The sequence below is a fragment of the Ruditapes philippinarum genome, unplaced genomic scaffold (assembly GCF_026571515.1).
Source record: "Ruditapes philippinarum isolate M1 unplaced genomic scaffold, ASM2657151v2 ctg176_1_1_1_1, whole genome shotgun sequence".
NCBI classification, from domain to species: domain Eukaryota; kingdom Metazoa; phylum Mollusca; class Bivalvia; order Venerida; family Veneridae; genus Ruditapes; species Ruditapes philippinarum.
Genome location: NW_026864115.1, coordinates 387,570 through 405,688, shown reverse-complemented (window position 1 = coordinate 405,688; position 18,119 = coordinate 387,570). Strand labels below are relative to the sequence as shown.

Genomic DNA, 18,119 nt, shown 5'->3' with positions numbered 1-18,119 from the left:
ATTAATTTACAAAAAAGTTTTCAGTTTCTACATGTGTTTGACATATATTGTAAGTCGAAGACAACACGCCGTGAAATCGTGCACATTGTTCTCAAACGAGAACATTTATTGAATGACTTTCTGAGATACCGCAAAATCCACGCATGTCTATTGTACCAAACTTAGAGAAATATGGTCACAAAATTGTATTGTTTTAACACGACAGCCAACCAATTTTTTCATTAGATGTACGGTAACATGATTTCTTATATTTAAAACAAAATATCTCATATAAAGTAGGATTGATGTAGAATAATAATGATACAATCTGACACTTTACAAACCCACTTATTGAGAATTGTCAATTTCATCATATCAATAAAGTGACAAAGTGTCTGCTTTCTCCAAATGATGATATCTGAATGATATAAATTTAAACTCATCATAGCACATATGGTGTTGTTAATAATCAAAGACCTTGTTTATTTGTTTCCTTCGAGCTGATCCATTTGTTGTTAAGCTTTTACACTGGATACACCAATCTAAGGTAAATATACACATATTATTTCTTCCATCTTATCATTAATTACATCATATTTCAAATTGTTTGTTTGTTTTGTTGTTTTGTTTGTTGACTGGATTTTAAAGGATTTGAAAACAATTTTTGTCATATCTCAACGGCGGGTTCTCATAACCTGCTGTCCTCCTAAACAAACAGGTAATTACCAATTTCTCCGCACCTGCCCGGCTATTACTTTCACACAATTTCTGAATCCACCATGAGAGACAATTAACCATTAGATTCAATGGTCAAGATCAATTGTCGCGGAAACTTCTCCTCATCTGTCGATAAGCAATAAGTAATTCTTGGAGATAAGCAATAAGCATTTCTTGAATTACAAACCCTTTGCTGTCCGTATTGAGCAAAGCAAGCGGTCATTTGTTTTAATGCTTTTATATTTCAAATTAGGTCAATAAAAATATATAACCATTTGGATTGACTTACTTATTGATAAATTTAATGACTCACATAATAACTTATAATAGGTAGTTATGTTTGAAGCAGCATCTCCTCTGAAACCTACCAAATATAAAACTTACAAATGTTAATATGAACTGTCGTACATAAAAAAGGAAAAGCACGTAGGAGGTGATAAAGAAATATACAAATAGTTGAATTGAAACGCTATCTTTAGTGCGCTCTTATTCCGATTTTAGTGAAAATCATTTAACATATTTTCGGCACTTTCGTACATTCAACATGAATGATTGTTCTGGAAAATAACAGAGTGAGCGAATATTCTGAGATTTGCACAAAATAAATTACTTATTTAATATTTACATTATATTTGGAAACGAATTGTTGTTCGATCCACGAGTGTGTGGCGAGATTTTTTTACGACAATTGATCTCGGATATTGAGTATTTATAAATATCTCGCAAAAAGATATATATATTATGAATATAATTTTCCGTCCCGTAATGTCAAACATTCACAGTGGAGTTTGCTAGAATCATTCGTTTAATCAGTGTTACAAAGTTGAACGTCTAAATAATGAAAAATGACTTCCAACGAACGAAACGGTGACAATCAAATGTTTCAAGTTTCAAGTTATATTTACATATTCTCAGTCTGCATACATACAAATACAAAAGATAATACATATACAATTAGCTGAATATAATATTTGAAAAGAGAGCATCCCATGTTCTTGTTCTTTTAAAAGATAAGTTGTTTAAAAACATTTTGTTTTAGTTATCAAATAAGCGCGATCATGTAATTCATTTTAATTTGTCAGATTTATAGCCTTTTTAGATATTTGTTTGTTTTTGCTTTTACTTTTTCTTAAATATCAGTTGTTTTTCTTGTATTTTTCAATTAACAGAACAGAACAGAACATAGTTTATTTCATAACTTGTACACACATAGGTACATCGTTATAACAAGCATTTTGAAATATAATTTTACGTCACATATTTTACAATTACACATAAAAAACCTATCAATGCAATACTGAGCAATGGGATATTTAATACATACAATGTAATACATTACGTATACTAACATACTAACAAAACTCCATTAATCAATTATATATTCATATCTATAAATTACTTCTGTAAATGAATAATTAACAAGTGTGGCTCTTTTTGTCTTTATAACTGGCGCGTGTAATCTATAAACAGGGCATTATCTAAATATTTTAAGTAATTACTGTAAATAAACCTGTATTTCGAAACAACGATTGTACTATTAAAGACTATTCATATTGTTTTATTGTTTTATTTACAAACAGTTGAGCACTTCTGTAAGCACATTTTGACTATCAGGAAGTGATCTGTTGATCATATCTATTGAATTACAATGTAGTTCGTGTCAATTTATTAAAATATTGGTCCTTTAAGACAAATTGAGCAAAATACGTGTGGTAGAAGTAGAGAAAGGGAAAATATTCAAACATGGTAGAATGTAAAAAAACTAAGACTCTTCGGCTAAAAGTAAAGACACAAGACCAAGAGATGAGCAAAGCTCAGCACTTTTGTTTCCTTTGGCTTATATTAAAGTGACATTATGCTCATTTAGTTCGTTGTTAAGTTGAACAGAATTGAATTTGGTTATATATTTAAAAATACTGTGTATAATAATGGTCATTGACCAAAAATTGATAATGAAAACTGTTACTGATAAAATTTAACAAATATAAAAAGACTGCCTCACTCGTTTCATCAAGTATACGTTTACGATTCATTTCTAAGGATATTTAAAGAATTTTCTGTGAATCATATGTATTTTTTTTGATACACATGACCTGGACTATTAAATTGAAGACATTTCTGTCAAAGTGTAAAGTTATTTTGACTTTGATCAGTAGATTTAGATGGGCATAATTTCATTTTTAAACGATTGATGTGAGCTAATCTTCTCAATCCAATAACCATGTGTTTAATATAATTAAAAAAAAAAACATTTTAAAACACCGAAATGGTTTGAAATGTATTCGATCATCATAATGTATAACAAGCGTACGGTTTTTTAAAATTGAATTGGGAATCTTTTGGCATTAAATTTAAAGGTCATGGAAAATAATAAATATATAGGTATATTCTGGTTTCCTAGCAGTTTCCGGTTCAAATCGAACTTTTAAACAATTGAAATAAAAATATGTCTACGACGAGTACAAAAAAAAAAATCAAAGTTAAGTACCTGTCAAGCATAACCATGTTTTCAATGTTTACAAAATTTCATAGCAGTTTTACAGACCTTCTTTATTTTGAATATAACTCAATACCAATAAGAAATATTAAGATGATTTTATCAAAGAAATAGAACTTCCCAAGTTCCTAATCTTTTTCACGTCGTCTTCAATATATTGTTCAAAAGTATTTATTTACCTAGAATGGGGTATCATTTTTTGCGCATAGCCATTCAAACTAGGAGTCCGAAGGTGGTGCTTATTTTTAAACGTGGCATGTTCTCTAAGGTAATTTTAAACAACAGACCAAACTTCCAAATATATAAATCGCCGTATTTTTGTAACTGCTGTGATGCATAGAAAACAAATGTCTCTCTGACTTAATGAAGTAATGTAAATGCCCTACTGGTAAAAAAGACCACACTGGACGAAAATTATAAAGGGCCGGGAAAATGCTAGGGGCCAGAAACTGCCAGGAAACCAGTATAGTTTTAGCTTGCTGGTGAAAAGAACACATGCATCAAACATTCGTTATCTTGAAGCAGCGAAATAGAACCATTTGGGGATTCAAAATCATGGCAGACAGTAAAAGAAATACGATGTAAACGCAGAATGAAATTGACATGGAAGACATTATATGAAACCATAAAAGTGACGGTATGCTTATTATTTCATTGTCAAGTTGAGGTGAATTGACTATATAATATAATTCAAAAGATTGACCAACAGTAGGTACAATAAAAATATATATGCCTAAAATATAAAAAGTCTGACCGACTCTTCTTTATAAATTAAAGGTTAGAGGTATATTTCGATGGATATAAACACACACTTTCTTGATGTACGAGAGTTATTCATTGTTCATGTGACGTAAATTATAAAACTGAAAGGCATTATGGCAATATGTAAACTTATTTTGACTTTCATCTGTTTAGTCACTTAAAACGCTTTAATGGGTATAATCTAAAATTAATTATGTATAACAAAAGTGTCATTCTGTTGTTCGAACATGTGTATTTCACTTATTGAGTGTTTGTAAGTTTATGTATATATTCCTTTTTATTAGAACTATATACTTCTTGTTTCGAACTTCTTAGCATATTAAGGCAATTGCACGAATATATGTTGAATTGAAACGGTATCGATACAAAAACAAAGAACAAACAAAAAACGATTGGCAACATCATTTGTTGTATTTTAATTCAGTTTCTGATCGTAAAATCTATTTTTTAATTCATCCTTGTTTATGTAAGGTAATCTTGTAATGGCGTATAAATCTTTTAGCCTGTCAGAAAACTAAGCTTGGGTGATCATCTTAACATCTGACAAAATTGCAACCATTTCACCGTTGTTATACAACTCTCGGAAAAATAATTCCAGTCCCGTCAAATCAAAAACCTTCAAAAGTCGAGTACTTTTCAACTAAAATGTCCAACAGTTGTCAATTAACATAATATATTTATTGATAACGATTTTTGGAAAAACTTTGAACATAAGCTTGTAGGCATTGGTTTTTTTATTGAATAAAGTGTTTTTGACAGTTTTATAAATATCTAAGTCTACATGTTTTCTCTTCTAACTTAACAGAAACAGACACTAGAAAGATACCTATAACCTTAAGGTATATTCAAAAAGCTTGCTTAAGTTGATTTTATTAAAACCCGATATAAACATAATTGATATTTACAAATACAAAAAAAAATAATCTACTTGTGAGTTATTAAACATAGTAGCTTTCTTCGTATCAGAAATCACTTATGTCATTTGCTGCTTGCGTCAAAATAAATTCTCAAAAAGTACACGAACCTAATGCAGTTTTATTAAAAAAAGAACTCATAACAACTTCAATAACGAAACAAAATTGACAATATTTAATCTCTTTTTTATTATCATTATAAACGTGTAACATTGATAAGACGGTATTACTAGGTGTTTTATAAATAAATTCACGACTTTTTAAACGACATTTTGAGTGTATAGTATTAATAAATAAATCCAAAAAAGGCTAGTTTATTTGTTTTTGCAGTGGTGTTCGGCAATTTTGTTTTAAACTCAAATTTCAAATAAGATGTTGGTTAAATTGCTTTATCAGGCGTATTATCTAGCCCAATATAGACTTGACAGCAGAGAACACGTTGTCCAATATAAATTTAGTATTGTGCTCAACAATGTCTTTACCTCATATTATTGTACTGAAACGTTTGGCTTTACATACGCTAAAATTATCATAAAAGCAAATTTTCTTTTTATTCAAGATGGACAACATAAAATGTAGAATTGCTTCTGTAGTTTTGATCTCGATCGTGAGCAACGCATGGTGCCATTGTACTTGTACCACAACCCCTCAGACATATGAATATATCAGTTTAGATAGAGGGCGCCAGATATCCAGAATACTTCACCACAGCGTTTGTATGGCTGTCATAGAACCTGTCGTCATGGGAACGCCATTTGACCTGAGGTCAGATTTTACAGTAGAACCTTGTTGCTGCAAAGCTTTCTGGAGACATGTGGTTAGTTCTTATGTGTCGTGAATTATTTAGTGTTGTTGTTTTACATTTTGGATTTCACCACTTCATTATTAAACTACTAGCTCTAGGTCTGGTATTTTCAGAATGTCACTTTAAGTTTTCATTTATATATTATATATCATTGACATATATTCGGATTATTCGGAAATCGATATCATATAAAACTATACACCTCATGTGTCCTTGTAAAGTCCATTTAAGTATATTAACAAAACAGTACGAAAAATAAAAGGAATATAATATGACTGTTAAATAAATAAAACAACATATAAACCAAAACAAAGGGTAAAGAAGGTATTACATTGATATACGATTATTTTATCATTTCAATTATTACTAATACCTTATACATTCTTGAAGTAATCAAGATATAGAGAATACCATACTAGTGTCTTACATTACAATGTTTAATGTGTAAATGAATAATATCTTTCTTCAATTCCAGTACTTTTAAATACATTTTCAAGACTTTAATAATAATTAGGCGAAATATTCACATTTTATTACTAGTTTTTAATTAATAAGGAAACGCACGCAAAGATCAACGTGCCTGGTTTTTGAATGGCTTGCGGATATAGATCTTTCTTTTTTCCGAATTGAAAGCTAATCGTTTCAAATTTCAAAGAGTTTTAAGTGTGTCTAATGCAAAACGAATCACTTTCCTCGTGCATATAGTGAGTACCATGCATATTCCTGTCATGAACTGATATTTCGTCACCTAGGAGTATATTTTAATCGTGAGCAAAAAGTTGCCAAATCAGGTACAATAAACAATGAGAAAGGTACCTAAAACTATTTATCTACAAAAAAAAGAGTTTAAAAAAGTTGCGTTAAAAGTGTATTTTAGTGTATACTATTTCTATAGAATTTAGATGTCTAACATATCCTTTTAATTTACAGAACCTTTATGAACCCGAAAGTTTTCCAATAGATTTGTATATTAAAACGCCTTACAGTCTTTGGAATTTAGAATAGATAGTTCCAAGATTCAAAAGGTTTAGATTACTCAAAATAAATCAGCATTGAATTATTTCTGCAAATTTGATTAACTTGGATTAAGAGCATAGGTGCCTCAGAAACGAATACCGGTATTTATTTCTTACTATAGAAAGGGCAAAAATAACGTTCAAATAATGGTTTAGAGCTAGTTGCAACTTGCCAATAGTTTATATTTGACTTAACACTGATTGCTAAAAGATATACTATGTTCATCCTTGAGTAAAATATTTAAATCACATAAATTTATTGAAATCTTCATAATTCTTAGTGAATATGGCTATTTTGAATAAAATAATGAATAAACTATGTATGGCAAGCTTCGTTCCCTATTAAAGATCAAGTACAATTGGTCATTAATTTTCTTAAAAAGAAACTGTCAGTTTTTTTTTAATGACACTCTATATTTATACTGTGACCACCTATAGTATGTAAAGTTTACATAACATATCTACTTTGTGAGAAGTCAAAATATGTTGTTTTGTATATTTACAAAGAAACTGCGAAGCAATAAACAATATTTTCTAATATCAAATTTGAGCATAGTAATCTTTAAATAACTAGTTTAACATTCATCTTATTTCTTTGACTATTTTATAGCAGCGTAAGTTTCTTGCATTAATGACTATCATTGTTTCTGATCAGTAAATCTGTAACTAATAATTTCAAGTAGCCGAAAGGACAAAGGAGTTACCACTGTTTTACGTAATTGTAAATGCAAAACGAATACTATTACTTATTTCAAACGCATCCAGTGTTTTATATTGTTATACATGTAACTGCAGATATTCTATGACAATGGATCAGACAATCTAGAATAATCATTTGACAATTTATGTGCGTGCAGTTATTGATAACATTTTAACTAAGCCAATACATGTATATACACTGAAAGCTTTAACGGATTTTATCTAAAAATATAAATAATAACTAACTAAACCTTTGAATTTGCATTTGTTTTATAATCCATTTTTTCTCCTTTCAGCCATCGTTGGGTAGAGGAAATGTGCTTTATGTAAAGACAGTTTATCATTGCGAAACTATCAACTGTTCCAATCACGAATGAAATAAAACTGATTTTATATATAGGTCCGATTACAGAGTTGTTAAAAGCACCATGAGTTCACGATGAAAGACATTTGCTTGTTTTCTTTGTATATGGATCGTGCCGTACATCGAAATAAGATCTTTCGAAGATGGCCATACACGTATTTTCATAAGAAAATTATTATTTGCAAAAAGTTTCCTTTGACATGAGAATATGATACAAATATCCAAAGATAATTTGTATCTTTTAAACTAAAACTGATAAACGACTATGGATAATACAGTTTACAAACAATGAATGCAAAATAAGTATAACTAACATATTAGGTAGATTTTTTCAAATTAAACTGCGTTTAAAATCATTTATGTGTGTGTTGTTTTTTGTTTGTTTGTTATTTTTCTTTTCATTGTATTTTCACAGTCCTTGTGTTTACATTGATCTTGAGAGAATTCTTTATTATAGAATTTATAGACTTACTGCTATGACTGTAAGTTGTTTTTTTTGTTGCTGCAAAATATCGCAAAAACTGTTTTGTCACATGTTCCACTTGGAGCATCGATGTAAACAGGTGAAAAATCAATTGATGCTTAAACCGGTGCTGGGTGCATTAGAGGTGCATTAGAGGTTGTAAGTGCACTTTTCACTGTTAAATAATCAGATCAAATTATATCAATTCTGCGATACTCAATTTTTTGTTTGTTTCACTTGCAGTAAATACAACATAATCACTAGCTAGAAGTGTCTGGCAAGCATTTCCATGATGCATTTAGACGTTATCTGGGCAGACATGCAGTTGTTGTTTCTATTAATATTCGCCACTAAACCATTCGAGCTCGGGTTGGGGACATGGTTGGAATCCGGTCTGCGTGAATCAGTCAATTGTAACCTCCTCCCATAAAAGGCCAAAAAACATTAGAAAGAGGGCATAATCAGGATTCACACAGTGGTTTAAAGTGGTGGCGTGACCGAGTGGTATAAACAGTCCGGACAAGTATGCTAGGAACTGCAAGTAGCTGGGGTTTTAGCCCTGTCAGTGGCAAGCCAATGTTACCATAAGCAAGAAACGTTTCATTCGTTCATTTGTACTGGTTGGTTCCAGAAATGAATTTAAGAGTGTGTCTGTTAAGCGTACTGCATACGAAATAAAATGCATGTAAAGAATGCATACAGTAACGTGCTGTACAGCGGGAGATATGATGTTCATTAGGTACAAATGTCGCCATCTTACCGTTTAACATTTTGAAAACAATACCATAACAACAACAACAACAACAACAACAATTTATATTTTATATATGAATGATCAATTTTTAAGTGATGACACACTAACATATACACACAAATGTAAAATAAGAGACGACAATAACAAAGGCAATATCACTACAATACGTACAAACAGTTAGCAAGATGCGTTACAGATGGACTTTTTCAATTAAAGCAACAATATTTTCTACCAAACATGGGTTTCAAACTACAATTGAATAGTATCGTATATACTGGACAATTCCATTGTAGATTCTGTCTCGTACACATTATTTCGACTTCCTCTTGTTTTTTCATTATCATTTTGATTGACAGACTTAACAGGTATTGATGGCATCGAATGTATAAGTTTTTCTTTGAAAAGCGAATCATCAGCTTTAAGATATGATTTCGTATAAAGAATGCTTCTCAAAGTTAAATCCATTTTCGTTTGAAGGAAAGATTCATTTAATATAACGATCAGTAACCGCTTGTTTTTCTTACGCATTGCTGAATAGTGTGCACTCCTAAATTCAAACGTTCCCCATCGGCTGTTCATAAAATTCTCTGACAGTAAAATGATAATTACAGCACTGTTGTCAATTGTTTCAAGAATAGATTCAGCGATGTCTTCTCCAACCGGGAAGTCTCGATAATATATGCAAATATTGTACTTTGGTTCAAGCATGGGTATTAGTCGATTTTGAACAAAAACAATATCTTCTTCCGCAAAACATATGAAAGCATCATATTTCCATTGAACATTTTCGTCTGTCTTGTTCGTGCAACAGCAGGCTAATCTGATATTCCATCTATAAAAAGCAATAACCTGAATTTCGTACCTGAATTTGAAAAATAAAATCGCGATTATACAAGTAACAAAAACTATTGCTGCTATTGGAATACCAATTTTCATTACTACATCTTTCAGATCGGAGATGAAGACAAGGTTTGTACAATTTTCTAATCGAAACGTTGACAGAGCTTGGCCATTTTCACATCTTGTGTGATCAACTTTAACCGTGCTGCTTGTATTCAACCAATTAATAAGTTGTTTGTTTTCACAGTCACATCGTAGAGGGTTTCTAGACAGATGTATGTCTTTAAAGGATTTCAGATACAAAGGTTCGAACACTTTCAAACTATTTTCATCCAACTTAAGAAGTGTTAAATATTGACAATGTGAAAATGTTCCTTCATCTATTCTTTCTATCAAATTACTCCCTATATCTAGCCAAACTAATTTAGTGCATAAACTATTCATAGCTGTTCTTGGTAAAGTTTTAATTTTATTATTGCGCAGAAATAAATGTTCTACGTAGTGCAATTCATCAAAATTACTAATATCATTAATGAGATTATAACTGAGATACAGATATACAACATGTTTGTAGCAAGATGCACTGAAATAAACAATCTCATTATGCCCCGCATCAATGTCCTTAAGGCTTGTGATACTGGAACAGGCTTTTCCATCGTCAGGTCTTGAAAATATCGGCATCAGGTGCAGCTTATTGTCTCTAACTTTAAAGTATCTGAATTTCCTTGAAGATATCAATAGACGGGTAACGTTTGATAACCTGTTTTGCTGCATTTCAATCTTATCTAGGTTCTCGCAGTTTGCAAACAAATCTTCGTCCACTGATTCTATATGATTTCCGTCCATAAACACACTTTTTAGCGAGAGTGCTTTACGAAAAAGTCCTTTAGGCAAGTATCGGATGTAATTTCTTGACAATTTTATCGTTCTGAGATTAACTGAAGAATCAAATGTACCAGCTTCTATAATTTCTATTTTATTGTTTGAAAGATCAAGACTACGAAGACTTGATAAATTACTGAATGTTTCATAAGAAAGCTTCTTCAATGCATTATTTTTTAAATTTAATAATTTCAGAAACTTTATTTCGGAAAGCTTCCCCGTTATTGATGATATGGCATTGTCATAAAGGTTCAATGTGTCTAATTCCAATCCACTGAATGTCTTTGAGACGTCAATAGCCTGCAGACGATTGTTTCCAAAATTCATGTATCGCAATGTCGTGTTTAAAGATGTGAAAATATAATCTGGTAAAAACCTAATGTAATTGTTCTTTAGATCAATCGTAATAACATCTGCTAAACCTTCAAATGGTTTCTTTGATATCGTGCGAATCGAGCAATTTGCCAGGGTTAGAATACCGTTTAATTTAAATGACTCAAAATTAACATTAGAGAGATCTCCGATATTATTGCCATCTAAAGACAAAGAGTTTAACGTGCCAGCTCGGCAATTGGAGTTATTTCTCTTTGCTTCTTTGATATCACGTATGCTATTGTTCTTAAATGACACAAACGTAAGCCTCGGGTTTTCGCAAAATAGATCACTGGATATTGACTCGATGTTACAATAACTGAAGTTAATCCAAAACAAATTTTTCAGAGGTTTAAATACATCTGGAGTCAAATGCAATAAATATTTGCTAGATATTTCAATCGTGATTAATCTTGACAAGCCTTTAAAGGTATCTCCGGTTAGCCTTTGGATTATGCAATTTGAAATCTTCAAGTATTGCACCATTTCTAAATATAGCCCAATATAGCCTCTGCTGATCTCTAACATAAGGGTAGAGTTTTCATAGCCCCCTTTGCATTCAAATGAGAGTAAAACTGTTTCTTTTACAAATGTGTTCCAGGGAAAAATCTTAGAGTTATTCAACACGATGCTAGACATTTCGTCTTTGTTATGCTGTCTCACATAACTGATTGTTGAGTGCGAAGGTATAAGACGGTGGTGAAACGATAAATGCCATACTGGTGACCAAACCCAAGTTATTTGCAGCTCTTTATCCTCTCCAGCTGCAGATTTTAATGACGTAATAAGGAACAACAAACTAGATATCAGCAATAGGTTCATTTCTCCTGTAATAATCATTCTCTTTATTGTGTTCGTTTATTTTGTAAATTGTTAGAATATTTACCGTTCCAGTTTTATACTGTGTTCAAAATAACTGTGATTATACGCTTGTGGAAGGGTCTGGTGTGTGAAGCTTACTTCATTCGAGTGTTCAACCTGTATGTAAAATAAAAAAAATAATAGAAGGCCCAAGCAAATAAACATATTTGATATATCTTTCGTTAATTATGCCACGCGCGGAATAATATTTGTTGACAAATTAAACTATAATTAACATCAAATATTTACAACTATTGCAAGGTGGTTGTAATATAAGTGGTTTTAATATTACTTTTAAACAATCCAAGACTGCATTAAGCAAAGAAACCTTACTTACAACACTATTTATTTAGTCTGACATAAATCCTAGGAACAACTAAGTATATATAATATTGTAAAAACTTACCACTTATTCCCTCCGACTTTTGTCTACTGCTGCAATGCTATGTGTCTCATATCGAGCGCTGTCGGACTTTATGTAGAGTGGTGAATGTCAATCTGGCGCCACAACAAGCTGTATGCAAATATTTTCAAATTATGAAAAATTTAATTCCGGATATTGTGGATTCAAATAAATTGTCAATTTACTTTTTATATGGCACCGTTTTTAATAAAAACAAGTCTTTAATTAAAGTTTAATTCGAAATTGAACTTTGATAGTAAATGCTGTGTTCATATATTTTACATGCTATACCTTTTCAAACAAGCTCAGTCGTTCAGATAAAATGATAAAATATTGTTTAAATCTGTTGAAAAGTGAAATTTAGCAGCGATGAATGTCGTTGATAATGAGTTTAAATGGGCCTGAGTAGATGGTGCAAAACTAGAGTGCTGGGTAAAAATATACTTCATATGAATATAATATTAAGCCTCGGGTATCAAAATGCTCGAACCCCGTGTATGACATTTGTTCTGGGTATAAATACATAAATGTTGAGTGCCAGGATTGAACATCCGTCGATTGTCAGGTATAAAAAAACAACCTCAAGTATCGAATATAAAAAATGAAGTATCGAATATGAATAAAGAACCTCAGGATTATGGAAACCTACAATGCCGTGCTTAAAACGATTTTTTAGACATTTTTTGTCTATAACGTTTCTTTAAATCGTTGGGCTATATCAAGGAGTTTTTAAACGCTACCAGCTATCGACTCGGTCAATATGTCATCTGCAGGTGAATACCGAATCATATTCAATGGCTCACTAGTCAATATTTGTATAATATTTGTCTTAAAACACAGCAGCAAAAGTGCAATACAGCATTTTAGGTGTTGATAACTATGCACCCTGGATATTAAACTATGTTAAGCAGCTCTTTGGTCGGTTGTTACAACACTTATCGCATAATATTTGTTCATTAAATACAAATATAATATCAAAAATTCTAGATTAGTATATACCTAATAGCGGAAGTTGTTTCTTAATTAAGTCAACATATCGAAATATTATTACAAACAATATTTATCCTTTTCTGGGAAATATGACAAATATGTTTAATTACATTGTGCTTGACGGCGATTGTTTCCTTGTTACATGATAAGGAATGGCCTGGAGAACATTTGTTGACCAAAGTATCACATTTGTTGACCGCAGTATTAATAGCTTTAATTTCGAACCAATTCGTTTCAACCTTATGGGGTCGAAATATCAAATAACGAAAAATAAGGCTAACAACAGTATAGAGCCTTGTGAGACATTCTTGGCTCTTTATTGGTGGCAAAGGCTTATCATTTTTTGGTTCAGCAGGAACAGAACTTGCAAGAATTTTATTAAAGCGGCTCTCCTTTAGAAAAGGCAAAGATAAAGAAAATAGGCCTGCTTGAAAACAGTATATAAATGTTATGATATTTAGAAAAAAAATCCCAATTCAAGTGATATTTTGAACTATTTGGTAAAATATGACTAAATTTACTACATTTAATCACAATATTTCCACTTCAGGAGTAAGTGATACTTCTGTTTGTTTTGGTTCATGGTGGACATTTAATGAATGCTTCCGATTATGTTACTTAATGTGTACATTTTTCTTAAATCATAAAAATTAAATGGATACTAAGACATATTGCTTTACTGTTAATAACGACATACATGTATTCATCAAATGAGCCGCGTCACGACAAAACCAACATAATGGGTTTGCGACCAGCATGGATCCAGACCAACCTGCGCATATCCGCGCAGTCTGATCAGGATCCATGCTGTTCGCATACAAACCCTATTACAAGTAGAGAAACTAATAGCGAACATTATGGATCCTGGTCAGACTTCGCGGATGCGCAGGCTGGTCTGGATCCATGCTGGTCGCAAACCCATTATGTTGGTTTTGTCGTGACACGGCTAAAATGTTCATTACCTTTTCGATTTTGACGTTGATTTATTAGATAAGGTCTGCAATTTTTTTAAATATATGAATAATACAAGAGAAAATAGGTTTGTGCGAGTATATACACATATACGGAACACTTCGCCTTTAACTTAAACAAACTCAGAAAGCGCAACAATTGCTGGACATGCATAGCAATCGCAACTTTTCGGCCCTTCCCGTCATTTTTCGGATATTATTGAGATGGGGTATGACTAAAATAAGCAATGGAGATTTTTTGACGCAACATGTTTTAGTAAAACAGGCACAACGTATGCTTTTTTTAATGAAAATAATTAAAATCTAAGTAATAAAACAGATTAACTGAGTGAAAAGTAACTTTGTTTTAAGATGTATCACAAATTGTTGCAACAGCTAGGTTGTTTTGAAGGATTCTATGCTGGTAAAATGGCCGCAAAATGGACAAATTCTTGGTGCAACGGAGATATTTTCTGTAAAGGGAACACTGTATGGTTATAAATAACATTATTAAACTAAAATAAATTATATAATTATATTAAAGTATTTGGATGTTATACATGCGCGAAATGGACATATTCTCAGCGCAACGGAGATATTTTTGTATAAAGGGCACAATGAATGTTTACATATTACAATAAATTATCAAACTTACATTTAATCTATATATTGAATATATGAAAGTTTGTTTCAAAATTCAATAGGAATATTTTTATTATCATGTTTTGAAGGGTTATATATACCATATGTATTTTGGCGCAACGGAGATGGGTTTTTTTGTACAAAGGGAGCAATGTATGATTATAAGTTACAACATTACTATCAAAATAATATTCTTTATATTGAATGTATTGAATATACCATCATACAGTTTGTTTTAAATTTCAGTGGGTAAAATTCTAATGTTTTATATTTTGTGTATTTTGAAGGGTTATACTCTATATACCGTCAAAATGGACATATCCGGGTGTTCCGACTGGCGTTGCAACGTGATATGTGGTCCGATAATTTGCTGACTGATGTGTACTTTGGTAATATTCCGATAATAAACATTACTAATCACAAGTGTGATTCGATTATTTTCATAATATGTAATGGCGAAACGTGTGTGTTTTGATAATAAACAATATCGTGTATTTCGATAATATGCATGCATTCTGACGTATGTTACGATATTACATTTGTATAATGACGTGTATTCAGAAAATGTAATAGCGTGTATTTCGATAATGTAATGAGGTGCATACCGATAATATACATGAACATGTATGAGGATGTGTATTTCGATAATATAATGAGGTGTCATGTATTTTAAGTGTGGGGTTACCATGGCGATAAGAAACGCAAACGTTACTGGTAAAGTATAAAACATGATATAAAATAATAAAAAAAAACTTAATATTTATAACTTATAGTATCATAAACAAATTCCGAGGGTATTAATAAATCAACCGGTAAGTCATTGTAACCTGACAAAGATTTTTGATAAAACCTTAAACATGCTGATGAATATATTATTTTTGTGAAAAATGCATTCTATTAATTAAGATTGTACATCGTGACGCTCCCTTGTCTGGTTTCCTGCCTACATTTATATAAGGTAGCACTCCACAGTTAATTTCAAGTTCCTGCCGTCAATGTCCTACAAGCAATACGTCTAATAATTCTGATACCAAACTACACAACCTGGAAAAAGAAAACACATTTTGTTGAGAACATATATGACATAAGATTGCAAATCTACAAAGAAATTATCCCATCTGCAATAAGCAGGCAGTCAAAAAATTTGCAATTCATTCCGTTGAAGCCCAAATTCGACAGTGGCCCGAGACCCAAAACAACACATTTCGACCCTCTGGCAAAAAATATCTGCAAATATACAGGCTAAAGGAACACCGTCTCTGCTTTAGCAACTCCCTATACATGCAAAATATCACAAAGAAACTAGTCCTCAACCTTGTAGATTTTTTGCTACTGCTAACAGTTTGTACCCCCCTGTAAAATGACTTTTTTTTTACCGTGCATTCTGTATAAAAGCAATGTTTACAAAAAATGGCGGCCTTGACATTCATAATCAACAGCATGTGATTTCTGGCCATGTTTTCGAATTTGCCAGTGATCATATTAGATGTCACAAAAACAAATTTTATGCTGAAAATGCATTTTAAAGAAAACCAGTCATTTAAATCCAGAATATTCACTATATCCAAGAAATCCTCCCTGGCCATTCGAAGCTGTGGCTTACATTACTGTGGTGTGCTACTAACGTAGTAGAAGGGGAAGGAACTCCAGACTAGGCGCTCCCATGCAGGGATGATAAAATGATGTACAAAAAATCAGTATTTAAGTATGGGCATGATGAATTTGAAGACGTCGGTAATTCTACTCTAATGCCCGCTCGTGCCTGAAATAATGTTATAAGGGCCACCTGATATCTTTCTACTCTATTAAATCTAGAAAATCAATCTAACCGAGTCTGTAACATTTTCAATGTTGCCGTTTTTTGGGGATTCTTTTTGTTTCTATTTTACCACCCTAAAATAAAACGTTTAGTCTCATTTATTTCACATCAAGCTCGCAAATACACTAAATATTGTTGGGGCGCATTCTTATCTCTTGCTGTAGAACAGTATTTATAAAATACATGTAGTAAAAATTATTTTACAATCTCAAAATTCTGACATTAATGTCGCCGGTAAAACGGTTTGGCGATGATGGTGGTGTCAATGGTGTCAAAACTTGAAAGCCAGTTTCATTTTGTGACCCATCTCGGCAAATCACTCCGTAATACCGTGAATATGGTGCAATTATTCAATCGCAACTTCTCGACCATTTCCGTCAACCTTCGGATAAGCTAGGGCGAAGTTTTCCGAATGTCAATCAGTGTCACAATGTTCTGGATAAACTGACGCGGAGATAAAAGAAAGCAACTTCCAGTCAAGTTGTTGCTCAAACATTTCTCTTTCTGAGAGGAACTCATAACCACTAACCCTAAACTATAACCCTAACCCTGGAAGTAATCTGAGTGATTTTGTAGGGAAAAAAATGGGTTAATAATATTGGTTAAATAATATATTATTAAAAATGGCCACGGTCTAGCGCAGGGATCGAATATGAATGTATCTTTGACAAAGTCTACGTATGCACTTTGTCTCAGACTTATAAGGCTTTGTGTGGTCTTTTCCGTAAGCCTGTCTCACACAAAACACGGTTGGGCACACGGTTCCCACACGGTATACTCGGTTATACACAGATTGACTGGTACGAGTATTTAGCTCCAACCGTGCCTGGGGATTAGTTGGCACGAGTTAGACCCGAATGTAGCACGAGCATGTACGAATAAAGGACGGATATACTGGGTCAAGCAAGGTTGAACACGATTTGCATACGAATACATACGATTGTTGCACGTTTCAAAGTACGGTCTATAGTACGACCTGGTACGATTAAACTCGACTTTTACTCGATTTACTCGACTTCCACACGGTAAACATACGGTCCCGCCGACTTTTGTTCGAGTTATGCTCGAATTATCACATATTCGTGTACGTTAATTTATTTTGATATAAATTGACACATTCTGATGGCTTGGCTTATAAATTTTCGAAATTTCAACGAAGCACACCTATATATGTGAATTTTGGTGCCAGATGCAACAGATGACAGGATAATGGAATGAGAAATCATGGTAAGACTTATAGACATTGGAGGGTCCTCCTGCTCATCAGGCTCGACAGGGTCAGAAGGTTGGAGTGGTCGGCGGGCCTGGATGACCCTTCTTGCATCCCTTCTGTGCGTGGGAACCTTCTTCTTTAGATACATTCTAGTATGATGCAGCAAGTACTCTGAGT

The 18,119-nt window shown here is 32.3% G+C and overlaps 1 protein-coding gene and 1 long non-coding RNA gene across 2 annotated transcripts; one reads left to right on the top strand and one right to left on the bottom strand.

The window, feature by feature from the left end:
* The first annotated feature begins 417 nt into the window (after window positions 1–417).
* LOC132724463 (uncharacterized) lies at window positions 418–8,109 on the top strand. Its single transcript, XR_009624914.1, has 3 exons — window positions 418–526; window positions 5,429–5,686; window positions 7,686–8,109. It is a non-coding gene; the product is annotated as an uncharacterized LOC132724463 (long non-coding RNA).
* A 1,008-nt stretch (window positions 8,110–9,117) lies between these two features.
* On the bottom strand, window positions 9,118–11,519 carry LOC132724465 (toll-like receptor Tollo). The gene has a single exon (XM_060709335.1). The coding sequence runs from the start codon at window positions 11,017–11,019 to the stop codon at window positions 9,220–9,222; it is 1,800 nt and encodes a 599-aa protein (XP_060565318.1). The 5' UTR covers window positions 11,020–11,519; the 3' UTR covers window positions 9,118–9,219.
* Between the last annotated feature and the right edge of the window lie 6,600 nt (window positions 11,520–18,119).